Below are 27,715 nucleotides of genomic sequence, written 5' to 3' on the forward strand. Positions count from 1 at the left end.
TAGAGGTGACTTTCTCTGTGTGTTTCTTTGGTCCCAGTAATGCAGTTTGTCAGGAAAATATTCTTTTTTTGGCTGGCTTTGTGCTCTGAACATTGACTCCAAGTATGAGTATCCAACTGTAAGTATGAATCTCTGCTTATTCCTCTTCTACATAATGTAAAACTGTTTGGCTAGAACAACTCCTGGAATGATTAGTAGAGAGGATCGCCCAAAACAAAATGTTACTTTGATTATTCTATTGTGTGTTTGAATTATTTTCGTGGCTGTAAGAACATTAGCTGCATCAACAACCTGGCAATGTGGCCACTTTAATGGTAATTCTGTGTGTGTGTGTGTAGACCTCTTTCCTCTGGATCATCCATATGTAATAATGGTGCTGATCCCTTTGCAGCATTGAGTTATGAATGATTGAATTGGCAAAATTCCCTGGGTGAAGGGGAACTTTGACTTTGTGAAGGTTTTATGCATTTGACTGTAGTTAAGATAGATACACCTAGATTGGGTGAGAAAGTAATGACATTGACACTGGACTGCAATGGAGGGCATTTTATATGTGACAGTAAATCCACAATGGACACATTTCTGGATACTGAGTGCAAACACATCTCATGTCATACAGCTACTCCTGCCATTGTATGCACTGCCTGCCTGGGGTTGGCAGACATGCAGCACCCCTGTGCTTTGTGATGGGAACACTAGCACTGGGTCCTGCTTTGCTCTTTTGGAGGAGTGCAACATTTTCTTTTTGTGCAGTAAATTAACTGAGCTACATTGCTTCATTGGGTCCCGTGTGTTTTGTTAATCCACACCCAAGTATAAGTACATAGATAAATGTTCATAAACCCCTCTGTTACTGGGATGAGTCTAGTTCTGGTATGTGAAAAGGTTGCTTCATTCAAACTGGCAAAAATCTAGGCTATAGAGTACCCAGTAGATTAGGCTGCACTGTGGCAGTAGTGACTGTGTGACTTGCCTAGTAATAGCCTTGAGAGTATCCCGTTAACAGGTATAACTTTAGCCCATCTTGTTTTCATTCTCCCTATAGTCTATTTCCACACTGTCAAGCACTTTAACAACTTACAGTACTTGATGATTAAAAAAACAGACTTCAGGTTTAGAATAGTTTATGCTGCTGCTGCTGTGTTTCCTCTATCCCTCTCCCTCTTCAATGTCCAGCTAATCTTTCTGAAGTGGCTGTTGGTACCAGTGTTGTGGAAACAGTCTTTCATTGAATACCTTGGACTACTTTTTTATGCCATTGACAAAAACCTGTTTTGTTCCCTCATTTATGCCTCTGTGGGCATATCTACATGTGCAATTAATGTGACTGAATTTACTTCAGCACAGTTTGCACTGGAGTACACTAATCCAGGCACAACATATACATGTATGGCCAATGACGAGAGCAAATTGAGCCTGGGTGGACCAGTTTATGCCAGGGATGCTTCTGGCCTGCTTTGGCTCGCTGCTGCAGCCAAAGGGAGCTCCAGGCTGTGGCCACAGCTGCTTGCAGCTAGCCATAGCTGACCCCAGCTACCTGGCCAGCAGCCCCATGCTTTAAATGGCTGCCCCATGCTTTGTTCCCTGGCTACATGGCTCTCTGGCCCCAAGCAGTCTGCAGCCCTCCAGAACACTGTCCTAAGAGCCTGTTCCCAGCATGCCATGGACACTTCTCACCTTCCCCCAGGCAGTGGTGGCCAGGGCATCATGCCCACAAAGTGCACGCTGACCACCACCTCCTCCATTCCCCACAGTAGGGGTGCCACCCACAAACCCCAGCCCTCCAGTGCAACCCCAAGAGTATGTACACTGTGGACAGTTTGCAACAAACCCCAAGTTTATTGCCCTCCACAACACAAAACAGAGCCCTCTTTCCCTCCCTCTCCAACAACAGACCCCCACCAACTCCAACACGCACCACCAATAGACACCCTCATCCTGTGAAATGATGTACACTGTGTGTTTCCAACTGTTGCGGGGGGGGAAGAGTTGGAAACACACAGTGTTTCCACCCCACCCCCGGCCCTCTTCCCTGTGCAGGGCTTACTGGGCAGGTGTGGCAGCTGCTCCTGAAGGTTGGGTGATGTCCGTGGACATGAAGTTGAGGTCCGACTGGCCAATGCATTCCAGGGTGGCATGGTGTGTGGCTGCTTGGGCAATGAGTCAGAGCTGGCATGAGCAGAGGACATCCCTGCACTGTCCTTGCCAGAGGTGGGCCACTGCCGGAGTAGCTGGGGCATGTGGTGGTCTGGGCTGCCCATGCTGCTGGGTGAGGCTGAGGGTGAGGAGTACGCTGAGACTTGGCGCAGGATCCCTGAGGTGCCCTGCCCTAGAGAGTCCTCCTGGCCTGCAGCCCCTGGCTCAGGCTCTGGCAGCCCACCTGTGCTGCAAAAAGTGTGCCTCACCAGGGTCCATGAGGGCTAGGATGCTGTCTAGCTCCCTCAGGAAGGGCATGGATCCATGGATGGCCCCGGGCTGCCTGTTGTGGTCCCAGATGTGGACGCATGGCACCCTCAGGGTCTTGGCCTTGACCCAGTACCGCTGCCCAGACCACTGGTGTCTGCATTCCTGCATCTATAAGGCCATGCCCCCCGTAGACATGGGCATTTGCCTTTGTTACCTGGCCAAACTGCTGCTGGGCCTCAGCATTCCCCCAGATGGCTCTGAAGTTTGCCATCTCCTTACGGGTTCAGCTGGGGCCCTTTCTCTGCATGTCAGCAGGTGCAGAGCCTAACACAGTGATGGCTGGTCAGAGCCTCGGCAGTGCAACCCTGGGCTCCAGGTGAAGGCGTCCAGGGGCAGGTGCTTGTAGCCATGAGGCACGGTGCCTGGGGACAGGCGCAGGCTGGCAGGGGTCTTGGCAGCACAGCTTTAGGTCCAGGCGGTGGCTTCTGAGGGCTGGTGCCCATGGCAGTGGGGCATGGTGCTCAGGGGGCAGGCCGAGGCTGGTAGAGGTCTCAGTGGTGCAGCCCTGAGTTCTGGTGGCAGCTCCAGGCTGACAGGGAGCGCAGTGGGTCAGGCCTGGGCTGCAAATGCCAGAGGAGTTGGCTCTGCCACAAGACTTCTGCAGCTAGACAGGAGTCTGGCTCCTTGCAGACTAGTCTGACCTAGCACAATTTGCACCTATGTCACCATCTGCATGTGTGTTTAGTTGCACTAATTTATGCCACTGTAGGATAATACTTGTCTGACAGGACTATACTCCAGTGGAGTATATTAGTCTGCTCTGGCCTAATTGTGGTGCACGTGTAGACAGTGGTGCTTTACTATGGGGGAAATTGGTCTACTCCACAGTAAAGCACATGTGTAGACACGTTCTGTCTCTATAATTCTGCAGACTTCACTCTGTGCATATAGTAAAATAAGACAAATTTATATCTATAGTGGAGAGGCAATAACACCTCTCCATTGTAGATATAAATTTGTCTTATTTTTATGAGCTAGATTTTCCTCGTTATTCAAAGTATTTCCTCTGGATGAGGAAAATCAGCCTCTAATATGTCATTAAGCAGAAAGCTCCTGGGAATTCCATCTTAGTTGATGTGAGTCCTTCCTTTATTCTCATGTAAGATTTGAATCATATGTTTTGCATTGTCTCAAGATCTGTCCCTCTGGGCCTGAGTTGAACTTTTGTCTTTCATATTTTCACAGTAGGGGCATAAACTGAGAGGGTTTGAATGATCCATCTGGAAAGATGTGCCTATTTGGCTACTGTTCTGTGGCATACTTATCTAATGGCAGGACACATGCTGTCAAAGGTGTCTCCATTTCTATATGGGACTTTTAAAAAATTATTGCAAAGACATGAACACCAGCCCACTCAGAAATTGTACAGTGGGTTCCAGACTGATCACACCATCTCAGCAGTGAAGCAGGCCTCCCATTGTAAAATCATTTTCCATCTCCCACTTGCAATGTGATAAAGACGAAACCAATCCCTCAGGAAGAAAGCTGTTTTCAATATGCTTGAGTGAAAATTTTGAAAATGAGTTTATTTTAAAATACAAATCCTTCTGGCACCTGCAGTTTTACTCTGTTTTAGTTCTGCAATGTGTCAGGTCTGTGTCACATCAGGGTTGATGGTACTCTTATGTAGAGTTTAGATTATGGATCGTATAGGATGGTTTGATAGGGATGATCCTGCCTCAGGCAAAGGGTTGGACTAGGTAACCTCTGGAGGTCTCTTCTAGCCCTACTTCTCTATGACTCTATGATTCCAGAATGCTCTTGTTCTTGAAGTGTTTTGGAGGAGTGGTGCCTTTCTCTGGGTTTCCTAATATTTTTTCCATGTTTATTGGATACTAGGCTGGTGCGAAGTGGCTAGTATTCGCTTTGGATTCAGATATGGATTTGGCTGATTCAGGGAACAGTGATTTGAATCACTGTCCCAAATCAATTCGGCTGAATCTGATTCGGAAATGTGGCTGTTGCCGAATTGGCCAAATCTTCGAATCACGCAGGCCCTGCCCACCCCAGCTCCCGGCTCTTTGAAAAAAAAAAAGCCGGCACTCACCAGATGCTGCTGGGTGGAGGGCGATCCCCACTGCTCCCCACTGCCCCACGCCGCGTGTGTGTGGGGGCTCTGCCATAAGCCCCCTGCCCCCCACCCGCTCTCCTAGCCCCCTCATGGCTGCCCTGCCTGCCCCAGCTCCCGGCCCATAGGACTTGGACTCAAGCATTTGCATTCTTCAGCTTTGTCTCTGAACCAGATTTACTGACAGCAGGGACATAGCTTGTCACCAGGACTTGTGTATCTAGCTGCTGTATAGCAGTAGTACATGATAGTGAATTATCTTAGGTAAGAACAGGTGAAATCCTACACTTACCAGTGAGCATGGTGATTTTTACAGGGTGTGAGAATTTGAGTCAGCTTGATCCATCTTTGTAGGAAGGGATTTGTTTCCTTAAGGCTAGGGAAAGAAGTTACATATAAACCAATTTAAGTGATCAGAAACTGATTTAAACCTGTAACAGAATATAAGTTCAGTGCACATAAACCAGTTTCAAAATGGCTGAAACTGTTTAAGATAAACCTGGTTGACTGTAGTATCAGATTTAACTGATTTGGGTCAAACTGGTTTATGCAACTTCTGTCTCAGACCCCTTCCTGGTTTAAGTTAAACCAGAGACGTTTAGCATCCCAGCATGTTCTCTGGGCTGTGCTCTCTGCTGCAGAGAGCAGGGCTGGCCCTGCCCCTCTGCTCTGTAGCCTGAGCAGGGGCTGGGATGTGGCAAGACACCAGCTGGCATGGCCCTGTTAAGGCAAAGTGGGCAGGCAGGGGGTTAATTCTTCCCTCCTTCCCCTCCATCCCCACTGCAGCTGGGGTCTGCCTGTCTTCTGGGAAGGGGTAGAGGCGGAGGGGGCAGCTGGGGATGGTAGACCCCGGCTGCAGGGCAGAACGGACAGATGGAAGGAAGAATTAACCCCCTCCCTGTCCCCTTCACCTTAACAGGGCCATGCCAGGATGGCATCTGCCAATGTCTTGCTGCTGGAGCAGCGAGCGGAGGGGGAGGGGCAGCAGCCTTTGTCAGAGTACCTGGAGGGGATGATAGCCCATAAAAACCTAGGATTCCGGACTAGCCTAGCAATTGACACGACACCTTGTTCCATGAGTGGCAGAACAGCTTTATTTACTACAAGTATTCAAACTCAAGTCAAGTGAGCCCAAACCAAAGTCCAGTAATTAGCTATAAGGTGATGATTTCACACCAAACAGATGACAAGAGAAACAGCCTGTTTCTTCCAGCTTCTCGAGATAGCTGGGGTGCAGTAGCAGTTGGTGTTAGAGAGATTTTTCACTCTTGTAGCATGGACCATTAGCTGTTTTCACTTTGTTCTTCTACCCTTAGTCCAGCATCCTCAAAGCATTCTTTTAGCTGTATAAATCAAGAAAGGATCCCAAGCAGTAATTGACAGGAAAATCCTGTTAATCAAACTGCTCCTTATTGGTTATCAGAAGGTTCCAATTTGAATTAATTACCTTCCTCAGTGACAAGAGGTTACTCATTTCTACTAAGTTTGAAACATATCAAGAAACTGATTAACAACCAGGAAAAAAACAAGGTTTTGGGGAGTGTTTCTGGAAAATTAAGGGAATCACTAGACAAAACAGAAGCAAATCAGGAGGAGACATCTATCATATATGGAGAATGACTTCTGTACATAACATGAGATAATTGCAAAAGAAATATTTACCATGCTAATTAATCAAGGATAGACGTTTCACACGGTTACATACCAGACAACTAGGAGCCTGTTTGAAGTCATCATGAATATAGTAAAATAAGCTGGAAGGAATACCTCATCATTTATTTTCAGATGGCCTAGCCATGAACTTGCATCCTCTTGCACTATGCAGTTAGCATTAGTATTTTGTATTTTAACTATTGTGAGCAGGCCCCAGTTTAGCATCAGAGTTTCAGAGCTGTCATGGGTTTATTCCCCCTCCCTTCCCTGTCCCACCGGCAGGGACTGTAGCCATTCTGGCATGGCCCCATTAAGGCTAAGGGGGCAGGGAGGAGGTTAATTCAACCCCCTTCCCCTTCCAACTGGGGGACTGCAACTGGGCTGGAGCAGCACCCCCTCCTCCCTGCCCCCCTGCCTCAGAGCGGGGGAGGGTCTCTGTGTGGGGCTGCCTGGCCCCAGAGGGGGACTCTTCCCTTGCTGCTCCCCCCTCCCCACAGGGTGGGGAGGGAGGCTCTGTTCAGTGCTGGGGAGGACTCTTCCCCCTCCACTCCCCCCCATGCCCCAGTGCCATGGGGGTAGGAGGGGGACTCTGTGCAAACCAGTTCAGCCCCAGAGGGGAACACTTCCCTGTGCTCGTCCCCCTTCTTTTTGAGTGGGGAGTGGGGGCCCTGTTCAGTACTGGAGGGGAGCTCTTTCCCCTCCTCCTCCTCTTCCCCAAGCCACTGCGGGGCAGTGAGTGGAGGCTCTGTTTGGTGTTGCCCAGCCCAGCCCAGCTTGGGTGCGGGGAGTGGCTGTCACTGAGCTGCTGCCCCAGGCAGTGCTCCTGACCTGGTGCGCTTGGGTGGTGGCTGGCTGGGCAGCGGGCTACTCAGGCCAACTTGGAGGTGTCAGTGGGCCCACAGCCTGGCAGCTGTCTGCCATGGGGGCTCACTGCAGACCCATGAGCCCCCTCAGCACCTCTGAGCTGGCCCGAGTAGCCCGCTGCCCAGCCAGCTCCCGCCCTTGCATGCCGGGCTAGGCTGTGCTCACTGACAGGGTTCAGCCTCCCTGTCACTGAGCTGAAGCTGCTGAGGAGTGCCCTGGCCCAGCCCGGCCGTGTGACCGTCTTGGCTGGGGCTCAGTGTGGTTCGATCGAGCTGTAGGGGAGGGGCCACCCCTGGTGGCTGCGGCTCATTGACAGCCACCCCCCACACCCAGGTTGGACCAGGCAGCAGCACACAGACAAGACGCAGGACTACCAGGGTAAGGGTGATCATACGCCTATAATTGGTGAAGATCTTGTGTGGGAACAAGGTGAGAGACTGGACAACCACAAGTCAGCTGGCCCAGATGGAATGCACCCAAGAGTGCTGTGATGTCAGCCAACTCTTTTAGCACAACCAATAGCAAGGATATTTGAGAAATCATGCTCAGGAGAGGTTCTTGAAGATTGGAAGAGGGCTAGTGTGGTGCCTATCTTCAAGAAAGGAAGGAAGAGAGATCCAGGGAACTACAGGCTAATCAGTTTGACCTCAATTCCTGGAAAGATCTTGGGGAAAAAATCATCAAAGAAGCCATCAACAATAGGCTAATGGAAGGCAACATTCTGAGAGAGAGCCAACATGGTTTCAGTGCGGGTAGGTCTTGCCTGACCAACCTCATTTCCTTCTGTGACCAGGTGACACATCACCTGGACAAAGGAGAAGAGGTTGATGTCATATATTTAGATTTCAAAAAAGCTTTTGACTTGGTTTCCCATGATATCCTCATGGTAAAATTGGGAAACTGCGGCCTCGACAACCTTATGGTCCAAGGACTGGGGAACTCACTCCATAGTCAGACCCAGAGACTGATAGTCGATGGAAGTGAGTCAACGTGGTGCATGGTGATCAGTAGCATCTCCCGGGGCTCAGTACTTGGACCAGTACTCTTTAATATATTCATAAATGATCTGGATTCAGGTGTCAGAAGTGGACTGGCTAAGTTTACAGACTACAACAAAGTATGGGGAAGTGTGGTCACTCTAGCGGATAGGCTGGCAATTCAGGCTGACGTGGACAGGCTCGCAAAGTGGGCAGATCAAAACTTGATGACATTCAACACAGAGAAATGCCAGGTGCTCCACCTCAGGAGAAAAACCCCACATCATACTTACAGGTTTGGCAGTGCTACGCTTACTAGCACCATGACCAAAAGAGACTTTGGGGTCATGATTGACCACAACATGAACACGAGCCACTAATGTGATGCTGCAGCTGGCAAAGCAAATAGAACTCTGGCTTGCATCTCAAACAAGACCCAAGCAGTCATCCTCCTGCTTTACTCGTCCTTGGTGAGGCCGCAGCTGGAGCACTGCATCCAGTTCTGGGCTCCACACTTCAGAAAGGATGTGCAGAAGCTTGAGAGTCCAGAGGAGAGCCATGCGCATGATCAGAGGTCAAGAGAACAAGCCTTATGAGGAGAGGCTGAGGCATAGGACTCTTCAGCTTGGAGACGCGCAGGCTCAGGGGTGACTTGGTGGCAGCCTATAAGTACATAAGGGGCAGAGGCAACGCATGCCTCCTGAAGCTGGGGGAGCATGGCGACCGCCCGCAGGCAGCAGCAGTGGTGTTGGTGGTGATGTGGTGGCTGTGCTGACATTGACAGTGAGGGTGGGCCAAATGGGGACCACCCGGAGGCAGCCGTAACAGTGTAGGCGGGAGGGCCCCCTTTGGCCGATTGCCAAGCCTGGATGTGCCAGCGGCACTTCTTGGGAGGAGGAGGGGAGAGAGGGACCCACCAGCACTCTGCCTGCCTCTCCCCTTCCCCCCCCACCTGTCACCTAAGCCGGGAGTGCAGGGGGCTGGACCCAATGATCTCACGAGGTCCCTTCCAGCCCTAATGTCTATGAACTCTATGAGCCCCACTTCCCACCTCACAGTGGTGGGGAAGAGGGAGGAGAGGGAAGAGTCCCTCTCTGGGGCTGGGAAGCGGTAAGCCAGGATAGCTCCTGGCAGTTGGAGAGCTGCTGGAGCCTGCCACAGGGGTCTGGCCACGCTCCCTCTTCCCTCACCCTCTGAACCCTGCAGGGCAAGGTGGAGGTTTAAACCTCTCCTCAATCTTACTTAGGTCTGCCAGGGCCTGGCCACCTGCTCCCCTGTCCCAGCTCAGCTTCCCTGTGAAAGGGAAGGGAGGGCTGCTCTAGTGCCCCCGAGCTTCTGGCCTGAGCCACTGCAATCGTGTGCCTGTACTTCCAGAATGAAAAGGGAATGTGTAGCCACTTGCAAACCAGCTCGGTCTTTGCAGGTTAGACTAACCTGTGAAAATTGAATCAATTCAGGTTTGGGCTTTTTGTAAGTCTGTCCTTAGCCTAAATGGCTGCTTATATAAATCAATGTATGAACATGGGCCACCAATGCATTAACATGAGCCAGCAATGTGATGTCATAGCTGGCAGAGCTAATCAAACACTGGCATACATCTACCAAGGCATCTTGAGCAAGGCTAAGGATGTCATCCTCCCCCTCTACTTGGCCTTGGTGAGACTGCAGCTGGAGTTCTGCATCTGGTTCTGGACGTTGCACTTCAGGAAGGATGTAGAGAAGCTTGAGAGAGTCCAAAGGAGGGCCAGGTGCATGAGACCAGGCCTAGAGACCAGGTCATATGAGGAGAGGCTGAAATATTTGGGACTGTTCAGCCTGGAGAAGAGAAGACTCAGAAGGGACTTGGTGGCAGCCTATAAATATATCAAGAGCATACATCAAGGCCTGAGGGAGCATCTCTTGACCAAGGCCCCTCAGGGGAGGACAGGAAATAATGGGCACTAGCTGATTGAGGATCGCTTCAGGCTAGACATAAGGAAAAACTTTATAAGTCGAGTGCTGAGGGTTTGGAACAGGCTCCCCCCAGAGATGGTACAGTCTCCCACCCTGGCGATCTTTAAAAAGTGTCTTGCTGGGCTCATCTCACCCCAGCAGTCTTTCCTGCCCAAGTGCAGGGGGGCTGGATCTGATGATCTGTAAGGTCTCTTCCAGCCCCTAACAACAATGAAACTATTTCTATAGGACTGTATTGTATTAGACTGAGAACTCCCCATTTGTGACACTCATCCTTCCTCATCCAGTGTGGGTAGTTCCATTACATCTATATGGCTGGTTTTCCGTTTTAGGATATGGTGCATGCTATAGTATGACGTGTTCGTAGTACAACATAATAGGCACACAAGTGAATCTCTTAATCCATAGCAAATTCAGTGCAAAAGTGCACTGTTTAAAAATCCTCTAAATTGATTTGATAGCTCTGTCTTGAAAGAATCCTAAATGCTGGATATTTTTTCTATAGAAATTCAGTGGATTGTTCACAGCACTAGCCATTTGTAAACTGAAAGCATCTAAGACAATATTTCATCACTTTTGAAACTGGACTTCACACTGGGTTTTCAGGGCAAGTTATTTTGGGACCAGTTGTCTTTACTTCATTCAGTTGCATATTGTCAAATTTTCAGAAATGATATTTGTTCACTCCCTACTGTGTCTTGTGAGAACGCAGCATTTAGTGTATGCTCCAAGACTAGTCAGTTAAGCGTTGTGCCAGGAATCTCTTTCTGTGGGTTTGCCATGTATTGTTTGGGCACTGAACTTTAAATGACAACCCATTAGAAATAAATGAAAGGTGTGTATTGAGAGCCTTCGTGCAGCCTTTTCCCTGATTCACAAACAAGGGGTATTGTTCAGATAATCTACTGCAATAGTAATTGTTTTAAAAATACGGGGCAATAATTGTTTGTAAAATGAGGTATGCGGTGGATTCTGGGAGAATTTATTTGCAGTGTAAACATGTTGGTTAGAAGTCATTAATATGACATTCACACAACTCTAATAAAGTACATAACGCAGAGATCTGGCACCATTGAAATACTCAGAGGACATTAAGTATGAGTCTTAAAACCAAGAGTATTGGAAACAAGATATTTTTATGTCTCGTTTGGGAGTAATATAATTGCATTTTGTGGCTCTAGCAGATGCTTGGGCCAGCTGGTTGGAGAGCATTGGTTTTTTTTTTCCCTTCTCTGCCCCCCCCCCCGCCCCCCCCCAGCTTTGGTACCATACAGATAAAAAGAACTCTCATCAAACAAACAAAACTTTTTTTTATTATCTCCTGGTCAAAAGACCCATTTTTGTGTGTACATAATATTCTAGATTGCGTTGCCTGTAGACACTTTTATTACAAAAGCTCTGGAGAATAAACTACAAATGTGTTTTGAGTCTAATTTGAGGCAATAAAGCATTCAAGCCAGCTTCACTGACCTTTCCATCTAGCTGTCACCACCAAATTCTCTCTGAGAAGAAAAACTAGAGCCAACTGAGGTTTGTTTGTTTATTTTTGGGGAAAGATTATTGAGTGACATAGAGTGACAGCACTAAACCCATCTGAATGTGTCCTGGTGAATGGGTCATCAGAGGGATGTCTTGCATCAGGCTCTGAAGCACTGCAGGCTCTAGGGACTCTTTCCTCACAACCTGCCTCTGAGGCAGAGCAATGTCTATGCCAGAGCAGCCTGGAATGGTAATGCTGACACAATGCTGGACAGGTGTGACTGTGTGCAGGAGGCAGAGGGGATGTTTGTGCTGCTGAGTGGTAAAGAGTTGGGGAACCTTAGACTCTTGAGAAATCTTGTGCCTCATGGACTTGGGGTCAAAGGACCTAATTAAGATTTCCCTCTCATTGCTTTGCATGCTTTCCAAGTGAAATGCTACTACTGGGTGGATTGAGGTCTTGCTGGTTGGATAGGTGAGCATTCTGCCCTGGTTATGCAGGGTTAAGGGGAGGAGATTGATTGCTGGTCCCAAGACTGCCTAAGGGTCATGTTTTTCATGCTGGATTCCAGGGGAGAATTTAAAAGGCAATCAGGACTTGTAGTAGGGATTATATCTTTCATTAGACCAACAAGATTTTTGCAAAAAAAATGTCTTTAATTGCAAGCTTTCAGGCACAAACACTCTTCATCAGGTACTGGAGAAAAGATTGTAAATGTTCTCCTGGGTAGAAATTAAAGTTCATATTTCATAGGATTTCACAGAGGAGTCAATAGATAGGGGAGAACTTAATTTTTATTTGATATTTTGGATAGTCTGTTTCAGTGTTGCAGCTATACTGTACTCTCCTCTTCCCTGGGAGCACATGAGACTGCGCTTTGTTCCTCGAGTAGTGAGACTTTTAGGAAAAGTCCTTAATGGCATTCTCAGCATTTTGCTCATTTTACTGACGTTGTAGTTGAACTTTTCCTTCTCACTTTTCTGTAAAGTAGTTGAAATTGGTTCACACATTTCTATGTGTGAGCCTGAGTTATTCTCTTACTGAAACAGACACTGAACTAGGAAAGGTCAGTTTGGGGAACAATGAGACTTAGAGGTGACATTTGAGAGAAACTGGTGCTTGCTTCCAAGCCATGCACAGCTGTAACATTTGTACTGTGTGTATCCATGCAAGCCACTTCCTGCTGGTACCTTTATCCCTCTGTACAGACCCCTTGCTTTTTGATGATGCTCCTGTCCAAATGAACAGCTACAGTTAGTGAAAAGCAGCCTGTTTTTAATGCTATCAAACCATTTCCAAGCTGCGGGGACCACCCAGGAAAGGTTGTCCTTTAATAGAATCAGAAGCCATGGCACCTGCAGATGTTTACACTATTTTCCCAGGTGCAATAAGAATAAGACATGAGGCATGGTGGGTATCTGAGCCTAGACTGGGGGAGGGAATCAAGTCTTGAAGACAGCAGTTAGCTGGGGCCCAGCATGACTACATGAACTCTCAGTTCTCCCTACAGTGGTTGGGGCAAAACAGCTGAGGGAGGCAGAGATGTAGTGGGAAAGTCACTGGGAGGAGAGCATGGATTTTAGCTGTGTGGTACACAACCTAGGACAGTGTAAGTTAGCATGTGTTACTCTGTACGATGAGACGGCTCTTGGGTGGCCAAGATGTGTGGACACTTTGCCAAACAGTGGTTCAGCCAGCCTGTCCATCCAGGCTGATTCCAGGAGCTCAGCCCTAAAGGTTAGGCCAGTTCTTGTCCACCATGCACCTACCCTTATGAGCAATTGGTGGTCTTCCTGGAGTGCTGCTCTGAAGGGCTATTGTCCTCCGCTGCAGCAATGCAGGGACCAGACCAGAAGACATAAGACCTCAAAGAAGGGAGGCTGAAGGGCAAGACCAGAGCATGGCAGGTTTAGGCGTGGGAGAAGGGTCAGGCTTCTGAAAGCTACAGACCCTGGAGTAAATGTGACTGTCATTAAGATGCCAGTCTACCGAGTAGGGCATGTTCTTCTGGGTCTTTTCTTGTAGAGCCACTGTGACACCCAGTGGCCAGTTGTACTTACTGCAGGTAATGTGGGCTGACCTCTGATGGGGGTGCCTGGTCTCTGCAGAGCAGTGTTCCTGGCTTGCTTGGCATTCTCATGACAGTGCCGTCAGATGGGGTGTTTATGAACCTGCAGATTTGGTCTTGCTGTCATGGACCCTTCTCCTCACACTACCGATATAATTGAAAGAAACAGGAATAAAGATGATCCCTATGAACCTGGTGTGCACATCCAGAATTTGGGTTGACAGGTATAGCTGAGATTATTAGATGCATTTTTTCTGCAGCGTGACCTAAATTGACTGCTTTTTGCCTTTGCCAGAATGCAGCTTTGTACTAAATTAAGCAGTTTCTTGTGCATCATGGCCTATCAATCAGGAAGCAGAGCACCACTGATGTAATTTATAACAAAAAACTAAAATATTTTTTTTTTGTCTGATTGGGATTTGAATCCAAGATGTGGAGATTAAATGGTGCAAACATAAAGTGTCTTTGCTTTCATATTATTTTGCTTTGTTCATTCTAGTTCACTTTATACTTTATTTCATAGAGCCTTATAGGTTTTCCAGGCACCGTGAAGTATAGTCTCAGATTGGTTTATGCTACTTGGGGAGGAGGCAAACAGTAACCATCAAACAGGGAGAACTTTGAGGTCAATATGCCCTGCATTGTCCATACGCAGCACAAATACTTCCTGGAATCTGCTGTTTTTCCCTTTGGACACATGGAACCCCCCCAGTTGGACTTTTTTGCCAGGCCAAAACCAACACCAACTTGAAGCAAGAAGAATCTGTTGTAGAATGGATACTCAGTCTTGGAGGGTTCCCATGTAAGACTTTAGATGTTGACAGCATGTTTGAGCTGCAGATCTCAAGTTATGTCCCAGGTCTTAGTGCTGGGGCTCTAACAAAGACTCCAAATACTGTGAGAGCTGACAGTGTGCCGGTCCTGTTTATATTCTGCAAATTATTCAGGCAGTTCTAGTGAAAATTTTAATTACTGTACACACTTACAGTGCAAACAAAGAGCTGCATAGAGATGATGAACATGAGACTCAGGGGATGAGATACCAGAACCTGTCCGCATTGGAATACGTTGTGGCCTAGGCTGGGTTTGTATTTTTAGTATCTCTTTTGACACAGCTTTTGGGTATCTTACATTGAAAATATGGGGCATGTTGCTCTAAGTAGAATCACTAGAGTCTAGATTGCTTCATACTCAACCATAATGCTACACATGCCCAGCTGCAGAGTGCTGTAGCCAGTAAGTGGGAGATGGAGTTCTGCCATCTTCTAGTCCTGCTCAAGAGCAATCATTGATTAGACCGTCTTGTATAAATACAACAGATTGTTTTTGGACTGTTCTGGATGGGCTTGCTCCAGAGGCCAAATCAGTCTGTTGCTGGTTTAATCACACTGACATATCATGGGTTGTATGGTTTGCCCTCTTGAGAAAAATGCTTGGCTTCAGCTTGTTATCTGGTCAGGACTGGCCATGACGTGGTTCACTGTGGCCCTGCCTGTGCAAAAGGGAAATGAACAGTACTGTAGCAGTGTAATGCTGGCTGAGCTAGGCTGTGTGACTGCCTTTCTAGACAACAATGTAGGGACCAGGGCCATGTGCAGCTTCTGAGCATGTAGTCTCCCCAGGGGAACTTGTGCTCCAGTTCAGTATTGCTACCACCTGGTTAGCTGTATGTTGTCTGACTTCCTGGTGATTGCCTTGCTGCTGTTTCTTATGTTACTGCTTCCCAAACTTTTCCTCAGCATGACCTCATTTCCTCAGCATGGCTTCTCACTCCCAACTCACAGCCCCCCCAACCCCTCAGGTGCCCCGGGGCCAGGGCCCACAGACCTCTTTCTCCCCCCCGCTCCTCCCACCAGGGCCCAGGTGCCGGCTGCCAACCACAGGAGGCGGTAGCTGCTGTGGCTGGAGTGGAGTGCAGAGCCTGGCTTTCCTCCGCAATCCTGTGGCAGCACTGCCGGAGCAAAGCCTGTAAGGGGTGGGGGGATGTGGACAGCCCACTGCAGGCTTGGGGCTCCCCCCCCTGCTTCCCTCCCCCTGGGGGCTCCGCAGCCTAGCGGGCAGGACCTGGCATAGGAGGGAGGGAGCGCCGCATTGTGCCACCATGGCTGCCAAACTGAGGTGCCCCCTGCTCACCTGGCAGCAGCGTGGGCATAACTCTGTGCGGCTGCCACTGCCATGCCTCACCTTGGTGGCCATGATGGCACTGCACTCCCTCCCACAATGGGTCTCACCCGTTGGGCCACAGAGGCGGTTCCTGTGTGGAGCTGGTCCAGCGCAGCTGCAGCCCTGCACCCTGCTGTGGGCACAGAAATCTCAGGGCACATTTATTGTGACCCCATCCACTGATGTTGTGACCCCATCTGGGGTTGCAACAGTTTGGGAACCTCTGTCTTATCCGCTGTCTTGGGCTATGGCAGTGACTCCAGTCTCTAATGTAGTGCCAGCAACCTTCTCTTCCCCTGTGAAACAGTTTGCTTGAATCTTTTGTGCCCAGCCAGTGGTCAGAGTAGCCAGGCTTGTGACCAGCACATGACACACGATGAAATTTTTTGCACAGAGCTTGCCATCACAGTCTGGCACAGAGGCCAAAGCTCATAGATTCATAGAGTCATAGATTATAGGGTCTGGTAGTGAACTCACGAGATCACCTGGTCTAGACCCCCTGCGCTTGGGCAGGAAAGAGTGCTGGGGTCAGATGATCTCAGGAAGGTAAGCGTCAGATGTTTTTTGAAGATTTCGAGTAGGTGCTTGTACCACCTCTAGGGGAAGTCTGTTCCAGACCCTGGACACTCAGACCATAAAGAAGTTTTTCCTTATGTCCAATCTAAAGGGATCCTCTAGCAATTTGTGACCGTTATTCCTTGTCTTCCCTTGGGGTGCGTTGGTGAAAAAGTTGCTCCCCCAGGCCCTGATGTGCACCCCTTATGTACTTATAGGCTGCCACCAAGTACCTTCTATGTCTTCTCTTCTCCAGGCTGAACAGTCCCATGTCTCTCAACTTCTCCACATATGGCCTGCTCTCCAGACCTCTAATTATATGCGTAGCCCTCCTTTGGACTCTCAAGTTTCTCCACATCCTTCCTGAAGTGCGGTGCCCAGAACTAGATGCAGTACTCTAGCTGCGGCTTTACTAAAGCTGAGTAGAGTAGGAGTATCCTTAGTCCTGCTTGAGATGCATTGATAGATACATGCCAGTGTCTTATTTGCTTTGCTGGCTATGACATCGCATTGGTGGCTTATGTTCAATCTATGGGGTATCACGACCCCCAGGTCTCTTTTGGTTATGGTGCTAGCAAGTGTAGCACCGCCACGCTTGTAAATCTGTTGCGGATTATTTCTCCCCAGGTGGAGCACTTCATATTTCTCAGGGTTAAACGTCTTCAGATTAAGTGAGATTTTAAAATGCATGAGATCATCCAGAATTGTAGAAAAATCTCTTTCCAGAACTGAATCAGCAAGGCTGTGCAGGCATATTTTGTATGGGCAGGCTATCCCATAACTGTTAACTAGGGGTGACTTTACCTTCCTCCGAACCAGCTGATGCAGGCCTCTCTCTCCAAGCCAAGACACTGCAGGGGGCAGAGGCTTGTGGAATGATTCAGTCTGGCTTTTCCTGTATTCCGATGTGTAACAGGAAGCCAGAAGGCTCCTGTTAGTTTAAAATGAAAGAGTACCAGGTTGAGCTGAATCAGGGACTAGCAGCTAGGAAACAAGATAGCTGCTAATGAAATGGCTGCCAGCAGACAGACCAGGGTGCAAGGCACAGGGAGAGGCTAACTAGGGGAAGGTAATTCACCCAGGGGAGGGAGGCAGAGCAGTAGAATGCAGCAAGGACAGTCAGGGAGTCAGCCCAGAAACAAGGGGCTGCAAACAGATGACCTCAGTTCTAGCAGGGAGAGCAGGCAGGTCATCAAACACGGTGGTCATCACATGACAAGATGGGGTAAGGCTTAGTACCCTCTCAGTTTAGGGACAGACATTACACGTAAATCGGTTTAAGTGATCAGAAACTGGTTACGTGCAGTGAATATTCAGTGCACATAAACCTGTTTGAAAATGGCTGAAACTAGTTTGAGATAAACTGGGTTCAATGTAGTATCAGACTTAACTGATTTGGGTCAAACTGGTTTATGCAATGTCTGTCCTCTGTCCCAGGCCCCTTGCTGGTTTAAGCTAAATCAGACACCTCCAGCATCCCGGCATGCTCTCTGGGCGGGGCTCTGCTCCACAGCAGAGTTGGCCCCTTCCCTCTGCTCCCTGGCTGGAGCTCCGGCAGAGACTTGCAGGCATAGCAGGGTCTGCTGGCTTTCCTGTGCTCCTGTCCCTCCCCTCTCACCAGTCACTGCTTAAGCAGAGATCCCTTCCTCCTCTCTCCCACAGCACGGACTACAGCCAGCAAGTGGTATGCTAGCTTATGCTGTGTAAGGCAGATAGGACAGCGACTGTTTAGGGCTTTTTGGAGGTAATCAACAGCTCAGATGATAATGTCCCTGCATTCCTTCCTTTGGAAAAGGCAGACAAGGGTCTTTGGGTAAATCTGATATCTTTTATTAGACCACCTAGATAGGTGGGAAAAAAAATTTAGTCAGCTTTTGGGTTTAAAAGCCCTTTATCAGGCTGAGGAAGCATCTGCAGTTGGTGTGTGCTCTTCCTGGATGGAATGAATAGTAAAGAAGCCAGAGGCTGGTATGCATTTTCCTTTGGAAAAAGCTGTTGAAGAAGAGCTTGTAGTGAGTGAGGCTGTGTTTTCTTATAGGGTGTTAAATGCTAGCCATTTGGCATGGTGCCACCTAGTCCACCAAGGCACGTGCCACTTTGAGGCCCAATGACTTGATACTGAGGCAAAACGGTGACAACGGAGGAAGGAGAAAGAGGCCAACCCAAAGCTGTGAATCCCACTCCCCCACGCAACAACATGCCCCCACTGCCAAAGAAAGTGTGCATCCAGAATTGGGCTCTTCAGTTACTTGAGGACCCATCAAGTCTGATGGACGTCATCCTTGAATTTGAGGGGCCACCACTGCTGATGAAATGTTGATAATTGCTCTGTTATCAAGGAGGGTGGGCCCTCCTGAGGTACATTGTCCTGCCAGGGCCTGGCCATGCCCCCCTCAGCTCAACACTAGGTAAGGGAGGGCTGCTCTAGCGCCTCCTGGCTTCTAGCCTGAGCCACTGCAGGCATGTGCCTGCATTTCTGGGCTGTCTGTGTGGTTACAAAGCTGATTTAGCCTAGCCAGGTTAGACTAACCTGCAAAGATTGAATCAATTCAGGCTCAGGTTTCTTGAATGTCTGTTCCTAGCTTTAAAGCCTGTGCCTTGGAGCATGTGGCCAGTTTGATCCTGCTAGCCACTGAGTGAAGAGTTCCTGCCCTGGAAAGCTGCAGTGGGAGGCTCTGCTGACTCCTGAAAAGCCTGGCAGTGCTAGTAAGACACTGAATGCCTACTGCAATGGACAGCCCAAGGTAGGGGGAAGCTTGGAAGACAGTCAGTTGGCTTGAAGTTTCTTTTGGGTCTGAGTGCTTATAACTTTTGTTTGAATTGGACAGGTGGCTTGGGTTTGGAACTAGTATGGGCAAGAGGAGTGCAAAGAAGCATGGAATTAGAGCTGGAGCGAGCCCAGAGAGGGGCAGGTGCATGGCTAAGGAGCCCAGAGAGGGCAAGATGGAGCTTGTGCCCAAGAAGCCAGGCCTGGTGTAGTGGGTCTAAGCTAAAGGGACTAGCCAGAGCAGGGGGGTGGAGGCCAGGAAGGCCAAGGCCCCAACAAGGGAGTGCAGGCTGGGGTGACCTGGAGGTTTTGCCCACTTAAGTGATGGGTGGTAACATTTGTGAGGCATAGGCATGGCTGTAGGGGAGATGTGGAGGCTGTGATTAGCCCTTAAGGTGATGAACAGTGGCATCGGCGCTCATGACCTTGCTTTGTCTTGCTTGGGGAGCCTGGGGCAGCCTCCTTTTCTGAAGTCATAATAACATCAAGGTGTGGCAGGCGAAATGAAGGGGAAATTACCCTAAGGAACCAGAGAGGACAAGGGTACTCTAGGGGCATTACAGCCACCCCAGGGGAAGGACCCTGTTACACCGTGGATAATCAGGAAAGGTATGTGTGTGTGTGAAGATGCCAGCTGAAGGTGGGGAGGCATCTTGGCACAGTGCTATATGGACCTACTCCAGGGTGTCTCTACTGTCTGCTCCCCATGGATTGCACAAGTGTCTTGTGTTGTGCCCAGGGTTGTGAGGGTTCTAACTGAAGACAGTTCCACATGTTCTGTTCAATCATGGTTTTTTTTCCAGGCTAAAGGAAATTGATTTAGTATTTGGCAGTGATGCCAAGTTCATGAAACCCATCTACCAATACCATCTTAATTTAACTTACAAACTCTCTCTACTGATTTTCCTGTGAGCAAATCACTTCTGATCTGGAAGTAATGGGCCATATCATGCCTGCAAGCAGGAGCGATGACTTATATTGATGTCACCCACTGGCTTTTTATAGAAATTATTAATAAATCAGTAATTCTATCTGCAGTGATGTTGTTGTGTTTATAAATATTTAATTCACCTTCAGGTGCCTGCACCTCCTCCACCAGCTTCCTCTTAGATCGCTGACGTAGCACTGAGCTCTCAGATGCTGCACTGGAGATGAAGTTATCAGAGTAGCTTCTAGGGTAGTAGAAAAGGTTAATAACAATGCTTGGTGCTTTTCCTTTTAAGCTTTATATAATTTGGCTTTGGGGCTTGGAAGTTCAAGCTGGCAAAGTATAGTTTCTCCTGCCTGGATTAAAGACCTGAGAGATGGGTCTAACTCTGGAGAGACCTCCCCAGTGTTGACTTTTAAAATTGATGTACTATCAAATGGAGCAGGTGAGGCAGGAGGGAGAGACCTCTGCTGGGCAGTCCCTTTATTGAGAGTAGACTGGGTGTAGAGGAGCGTGATTCTATAAAACTTCTGAGTTTCTAAAAGTTCCATGCCAATTAATTCTTTCTTCTATGTTTTATTTTTCAGGAAATTGCAGCTTATTTAATAACTTTTGAAAAGCATGAGGAATGGCTAACGACTTCCCCTAAAACAAGGTAACATTGCTAGTATTGCAGCTTGTGAAAATGTACATTGATTTATTTTCACTGATTACTTGACTTGCTAATCAATTCATTGACCACAAAGTGAAAACTTCAAGTCTTGCTTGATCACTTGTGACACCAAAGTCTTATTAATTGACTTAATGAGCATTTTATTGAAAGAAATCAGATTGATTAAAAATAGAACACCTGCAATCTTGACAGGTAAAACTTTTAACCTGATGGTTTAACATATAATTGTATGCTTTCAGATGAATGGATTTAAAAGACTTGTTTGAATGAAGGCTATTTATCTTGACAATGCTCCCTACTGTCACTAACCTGCTAGCCAGAAATGAAAAAAATCCCTTGTGTTTTGCCTATTTAAAATGCAGTTTTTGCAATTGTTTGTGTTTTGGCATTTCTTGTTGGGGTTAAGTGTCTGGCAGTGAGGTGGTCCCAAAAAGCCAAATTAGTAGTCATGTTTGCTGTTTATTATGCAGTAAATGTCATGTATTCTTTTAACTGTCATGAATGTTTAACTTCTTCAGCCCCATGGGAGCCAGTATGTTGAGGCCGCAGATGTTTTCCTGTTGTGGAATTCTGACATTTTTCTTATGTTAAGAGGCATGAAGTTGTGCTACTGGCCACTGAAAACTGAACTTTTTTGTGGTGAGGGTGTACGTTTCTGAAGTGTTTCCCGATGCACATTTTTCCATTTGTTTACATGGCAACCTCTGTCCCAGTGATGGTGGCCAGAGTTTCTTGGAGCCAGTGGAGGGTTAGCTCAGCAGCAGGGCCTGCATGTGTGCTGAAGTTCTGTGCTTTCCTCACAGTGCAGCAGATGAAAAACCTAGTTCATTTTCATACTTGGATCACAAATAGGAGGCCAGGGAAAAATGGATTAGTTCATGTTGCAGTTCAGCCATGACTTGACCCTCGGTAATTCAAAGAAGACTTCTTGTGGCTTTTGTGAGGTGAGGTCAGATTAGCTGGAAGTGGGGCCCTCCTACTTCCAGGATTCCTGTGAGCTGGCTGCTGTGTAGTGAAAAAGTCAATGTGTAGGATATTCAAGATGGCACTTTGAAGGCAGAGAGTTTCCCTTATGTTTCCCATTGGGGATGTCCCCAGGAAACACACAATGGGGCCCTGAAGAACCAATGCAAGAAGAGCCTGGAGTAGTTTGTTGCTGGGTTTGCCATTGCATTCCTTTGTAATTAGCACAGGCAGAAGTTGTAGTAAGACATGAGAACTGTTATTGACCATAACAAATAGTACATATTAATTTGCTGAATGTTTAATAGGTCATCCCTGAAGGGAAGATTTAGGTAAAGAAGGAGGGTCCAACAGCAGTTGGATGGCTTTCTTTGGAAAATTAGAAAACAGCTTGTGTTAACTTTTAAGATGTTCGTCCTCATCTTCTGGAGAACAAGAGGAGCGTCAAGATCCTCGTGAATTATATTATTAAACAGGCTCTTTGTTAATCAAAATGTAGTATGTGTTAGGGCTGAGAAGTAACTGAGAGGTGAGAGGATTTTATATGTTGTAATTATCCTGAACAGCGCTGGAAGTTCAACCAGACTCAAGTATATATGGCCTGCCTCTCATTGTTGGTACAGGGATTTGGATCTACAGTGTACAGGGCCTGCTGTTTTATGTTGGAGACTGTGTAAATTATTTGTCTTTTGTGACCCACTGAAGGCCACTAGGCAATGTGATGCAGTTGGAGAACATTATTTTCTGACCTGGGAGTTTGAGTTATAGAACTAATATATAAGAACTTCTCATTGAACCTTTGCCAACTCAAACTACTGAGTGATCAGAAGGCATATTAAGCAGAGTCAGGGGATATATGCAGTACTATTAAAGGCATCAGATTATAAATACATTTTGTAGAAGTGTTTTAAGACTTTATGGGTTTGTTTAGTTTGCTAAAGGCAATGCATGAAAACAGCAATTTTCCTATTAATATTACAATATCCTGCTCCTGTGTGTTTACACTTGAAAGCATAATGTCCCATGAGAAGGAAAGCTGTGATGGCTGTTCAAGGACCTTCTTAAATTAGTTGTTGAGTTCATTTTGAATTTTTTTTTTTTAATATTGAAATTAATTGGTGCAGTTAAATGCTGAGTTCATATAAACAGGCCTTTTGGTATTAAAGAATTAATGATATTGATCCAGCACTGAACTGGAACATTCCCCATTCTTTGTTTGCTGCTGCGGGTGCTGCTAATTTCATTTTAGAAAATTAATAAAAATGAATTGCACTGCTGACATTTATAGAGTTTCTTAATAAAATGATACATAGTGTGAGTTGAGGGATCACTATGAAATGAATTTCTATAGTTAGCTCTCATAGAGATGTTGGTATGTGAGCTTCAGGAAGAGGTTGACACTTGTCTGTGATGCTCTCTGATGGAAGATGAATATGTACAAATAGATTTTCCTCCATCCTAATTATAAGGATGTTGGGAGCAAAATATTTGTGGTTCATTAATGGGTTGTGCTGTAAGAGTTTCTTTAGCTGGAGGAAACAAAGTGAGTAGTAATAAATCTGTAGGGGAAAAAAGGATGAAATGGCTATTTTGCAGTAGTATTTCTCTTTGCACTAAATGTCAAGTGTCTCTGCCCTATGATGACCGTGGGGTGGAGGTACTGGAATACTGATCAGGCACATGTGCTTTGAGAAGACTCAGAAGATCTCTAGTAGGCAGTAGCTAGCTGTGTGTGCCCCCAGAGCCAGATGTTAGATAGCTGTTACAATACGGTACTGCCCTATGACAAGTGCTCGCTGCAAGTTGGAATCCATAATAAAAGGTCAGCAATGTGATATTGTGAATCCTTGGTAAAGCTGGCTCCAGCGTTTTGTGTTTACAAGGAAACATTCAGAAGTGATGTGAATGATTTACGAAGGTGCAGTGCTATTCAGTCTCCATCCCCCATTTGCCACTGGTTAGCCCCACCATGTTGTCCATGATACTAGAATAAAAGATATTTATCATGGAAACCTGCAACCTTGCTCCAGGGCTTGGGTTTGCTCTAACTGAACTGGGTTGAATGAGACTTGATTTGGGAGATAATTGGGTCTTAGAAATGTATGCGTTAACGTACAGGAGGCAAAAAATGGAGAGGCTTTGCATTTCAGGCAGTAGCTCTATGTTGGCAGCGTAAGAAGTGCCTTACAATTTTACCTTAAAATAATCACTTAATTTATCTTAAAAACAGGTATTAAGAAAAATTTAAAAGAACAGATTTCCAGTGTTTCCATAGAAAAATGGTTCCACTTGGATCTCCTATTATTTCTGTATTTTGAAAACAAGCAGTATATTATGCCAGTCTGTTAACACCATCATAACAACATTGAAGAAATGCTAAGCAGATGTCCAAAGGGTTCTTAAAGACAGACTAAAATGCCGATGGTTTTCCGAGTCACTCCACCAAGATTTTTGTGGAAGTCCACAAAAGGACAGGGCTGTAGTTTGGTTTGGTTTGAGACATTTTTACTCTTGCAAAACATGCTAATAAAGATACTGGACTATTATAACTAATTCATTAAAACTAGACAATGTATCCACATAAATTAACAAGTGCATTTTGTGATGCAGTAACCTTGATGTTTTCTTGTAATTGTTTTGTTTGCTTACTCATTAATTTGCCAGCTAATACACAATAGGTCTTCTAGTCATTAATGTGAATTATTGAAGTCCTACTGTAATATAGCACTAATAAAATTTTTGATACTTCCAGATTTTAAATGCAAATCATGGAAAATTACTTGTCCTTCTCATAGGAAGTACAACATAATTATTATTTTCATTGGGTTTTCAATGGCACAATGGATTTTCCTGACCCAAACAATCTTGCTGGATAAAGACATCTATTCTAATAATTGTCTTTCCCAACACGGTTTCTGTAAATGCTAATTTTCCAGTGCTTTTAATTTTCAAGAGTCTTTAAAAATATTAATTCTCATCACATCCAGTGAGATGGTATGTAACACTTTCCAAGTTTCAAGCATAAGAAAACTTGGACACTGGGTTAAGGGATTTGCCAAAGGCTAAAATGAGGATCAGCATTAAAGTTTGGATTAATATTCTGGAGTTTCAGTTCCATCCTGAATTGTCTTTCTAGTCCACTAGATCACACTGTTTAGCTATTATGTTTGAAATTCAGTTGTTGATTGAGCATGAAGACATGTCTCTTCTTATAACTGATGGATTTTATCCCCTGTACTTTGATGCAGAGTTATTTACCTGTTTCATGTTGCATTGCATTTTGTTGACCATATTTTCTTGGATGACAATGGCATTACTTACTATATTTTACCTTCCTTTTATAATACAAAAATTGATTAAAAAATTATTAAACAGAAAAGGGGAAGTTTATGTAAAACAAAGGGCTCTTCAGACTATAAATGTTTTAGTTTGTCCTTTACTCAGAGCTGGGTAGTATCAGGATTTGAAAGTTGTGCATGAGCTTCTTGGCACAACAGTATAGCTGCAGACAGCTCAGGAAACCTTAACTCAGTGTCTCCTGCTTCATCTGGATTCCAGTCAGGCAGTGAACAGTGATACAGTGACTGCATTGGACTGAACCATGGTGGCATAAATTAGGAAAATCAGGCCCTTACAAACTAGAACTGCCTATCAGGTGAGGATGGTAGGGAGGATGATTTCAGATGGATATGTTTTAACTGCCAGTAAAATATGCATTTCCATTGCTTTATTGCTGTCAGAATCAGCAGTGTTGTACTGGATAATAGGTGCTGAAATCCACTGCACTTAATTTGTTCAACAAAATATAACGGTTTCTGTGTTGTTCTGCATGTTTAGATAGTCTGTCAGGCATCTCCACAACTCTGCTTGGACCACTGCCATATAAAACCCCTGGTATTTCTGCAAGCTCAGGCCTAGGGTTTACAACAGGCCACAGAAACAAGATAACAAATAAAAACATGGCAGTTATAATGCCAGCCTATACTGGGATCCTGCACCCAGTTTCTAGTAGTTTTTAAATAAGAATGTACAGTTGGGTGGGGGGACGGGACTGTGAATGAACTTACACTAGTGGGAGTGAGCTGCAGGATAATTGTAGCAGTGCCTTGCGACCACAAAGCCTGTTTGGTAGGTAAGTGTGAGCTTTCTGCTGGGCTCAACTAGAAAGATGCTCTGCAGCAACACTCCCCATTAACAAAATGTGGTAGAACTGAACTTGGTAGTGCAGTTTCCAAATGCTTGTTATGACATAACCTACAATCACTGGCAAACTCTCAAACCTGCCTGAATGGCTCCACTTACCAATTTCAATTGATTGCTTTGGCAGTCTGAGAACATGCTGTTATAGCAAAGGCCCCAAATTGATTTCAGTGCCAGTTTAAAAGATCTGGCAAACTTTGCTTCTCAGTTACACAAAATAGTTTGCCTTTTAACTTCCTCAAGAGCTGGTTTTCCAGCAGCCCCTGGAGCCTGTGAGGAAGATTAGTGTGATCTATATAAGTCAGCTGCAGAAACTCCGAGTAACACTTTCATATTTAGTCACCTGAGTCTGAGCTTGGGCATGGCACTGTTCATTCAATAGCTCTAAGTTACATTTTACCCCTTGCCAACAGGCCCAGTGTGAACAGTGTCTTTTGCAAACCTATAGGCCACACCATGGCTTTTCTTAGTAGCCAGGGTAAACTGCAGCCTTTTCTATAATTTGGGCAATAAATATTACTCAGAATTATTTTATATAAGGTTCTACTGGTTGGGGTTCAGGTCTTGCTGACTAAATACTATTATTTGGTCGAAGACCATCAGATCATGCACTTGAGAGAGTGCTTTATTTACATGCCTGAGCAAAGTGAAGCAATTATAATCAAAGAGAGAGAGGAAAGCAATACTAAGTAACCAGCTTTCCTGTTCCTCACATAGTCCTTTTGGGGGAACATGGTGAGATACCGGATAGTTTTCATTCCAATAGGGTTTCCCCCCCTCCCCACCTCCACAGCTTTGTGCTGGGAAGTATTACCCTAGGATGTTATGTTAGGCACTAACTTAATCTTATATTTGGGAGGTTCTCTTTTTCTTATTTAGCCTGCTGTATTCCACTTGTTTTAGTGTTACTACTTTTTGTGGGTTAATTTCAACTCCTGCCTTTAGGTTATTAACATATTAATTTGGTTACTAAAACAATACTGGTCATCTTTCCTCTAGACCAGTATTTGTACATATTTCCTAAAAAATACTCCTGCCCAGCTGGCATTCCCCTCTGCAGTTATTTGTTCAGCTGTTCAGTTTCTATAAAAAAACAATTATGACCAAGGTTCACAATCTTGCCATTAGGCTAAATATAAGTGAGTCTGAGGCCTACTTTTATGCATGGATTACAGAGGGTCCTTGGGCCTTCATCCTTGGCATTACTGCCTTCTAGTCTTAGGGGATGCCTGTACACATGTGTGGAGGCTGCTCTCACCAGCTGGCTGGAGTGTGCTAATAAGTGTGCTCCAGTCAGCCTCTGTATCTTGTGTATCAGTGTCCCCCCGCTTCAAAATGGTGGTGGGGGCACTTTAAATAAAGCTCGTTCAATGGGATTTAGTTAGAGCACACTTGCCATCATTTTGAAGTGCAGGGGCACTGATACATGAGATGCCGTGGGCACTTTAATTAGAGTGGCTCTTGAAGCCACTCTGTTTGAAGCGCCCTCACTCCCCACACTGGCTAGGGGCAGACATTCAAAAAGCCTGAGCCTGAATTGATTCAATCTTTGTAGGTTAGTTTAACCTGGCTAGGCTGAACCGGCAGTGTAGAGGACTCCTCTCCCATGGCTGCATGCACTCCCTCCATGGCTGTAGCCTTGAGCACAGAGCTCAGCTGGGCAGGGTGGAGGAGGGGGGGTCTAGGGGATCCCCCATGGCTGTAGCCCCCGCTGCCTGGCAGCAGCAGCAGGCAGAGAGGTCAGGGCACTCGTGCCCAGCACAGGCATGGCTGCAGCCAGCGCTGTGTTGGGGGAGAGAGCGGAGCCTGCCTTATCTCCCACCAGGGCTCTGAGCCTGAGCTTGCAGCTCCAGTGCTGGAGCCAGGTGCTTACCCCACTCCTTGCTGTGCAGTCCCACACTCGCACTCTGCTGGGACTGGAGGGAGTCCCACCCCTG

At 46.5% G+C, this 27,715-nt stretch overlaps 1 protein-coding gene across 1 annotated transcript in view; it reads left to right on the forward strand.

The window, feature by feature from the left end:
* The window catches only part of CAMTA1 (calmodulin binding transcription activator 1), a 1,290,304-nt gene that overhangs the window by 316,156 nt on the left and 946,433 nt on the right, over nucleotides 1-27,715 (forward strand). The window contains exon 3 of the mRNA XM_059716189.1: nucleotides 20,530-20,597. Within this exon, the coding sequence (XP_059572172.1) occupies nucleotides 20,530-20,597 (68 nt within the window). The remainder of the gene's footprint in view (nucleotides 1-20,529; nucleotides 20,598-27,715) is intronic.

This window comes from Alligator mississippiensis, chromosome 13 (assembly GCF_030867095.1).
Source record: "Alligator mississippiensis isolate rAllMis1 chromosome 13, rAllMis1, whole genome shotgun sequence".
Classification (NCBI taxonomy): Eukaryota; Metazoa; Chordata; order Crocodylia; family Alligatoridae; genus Alligator; species Alligator mississippiensis.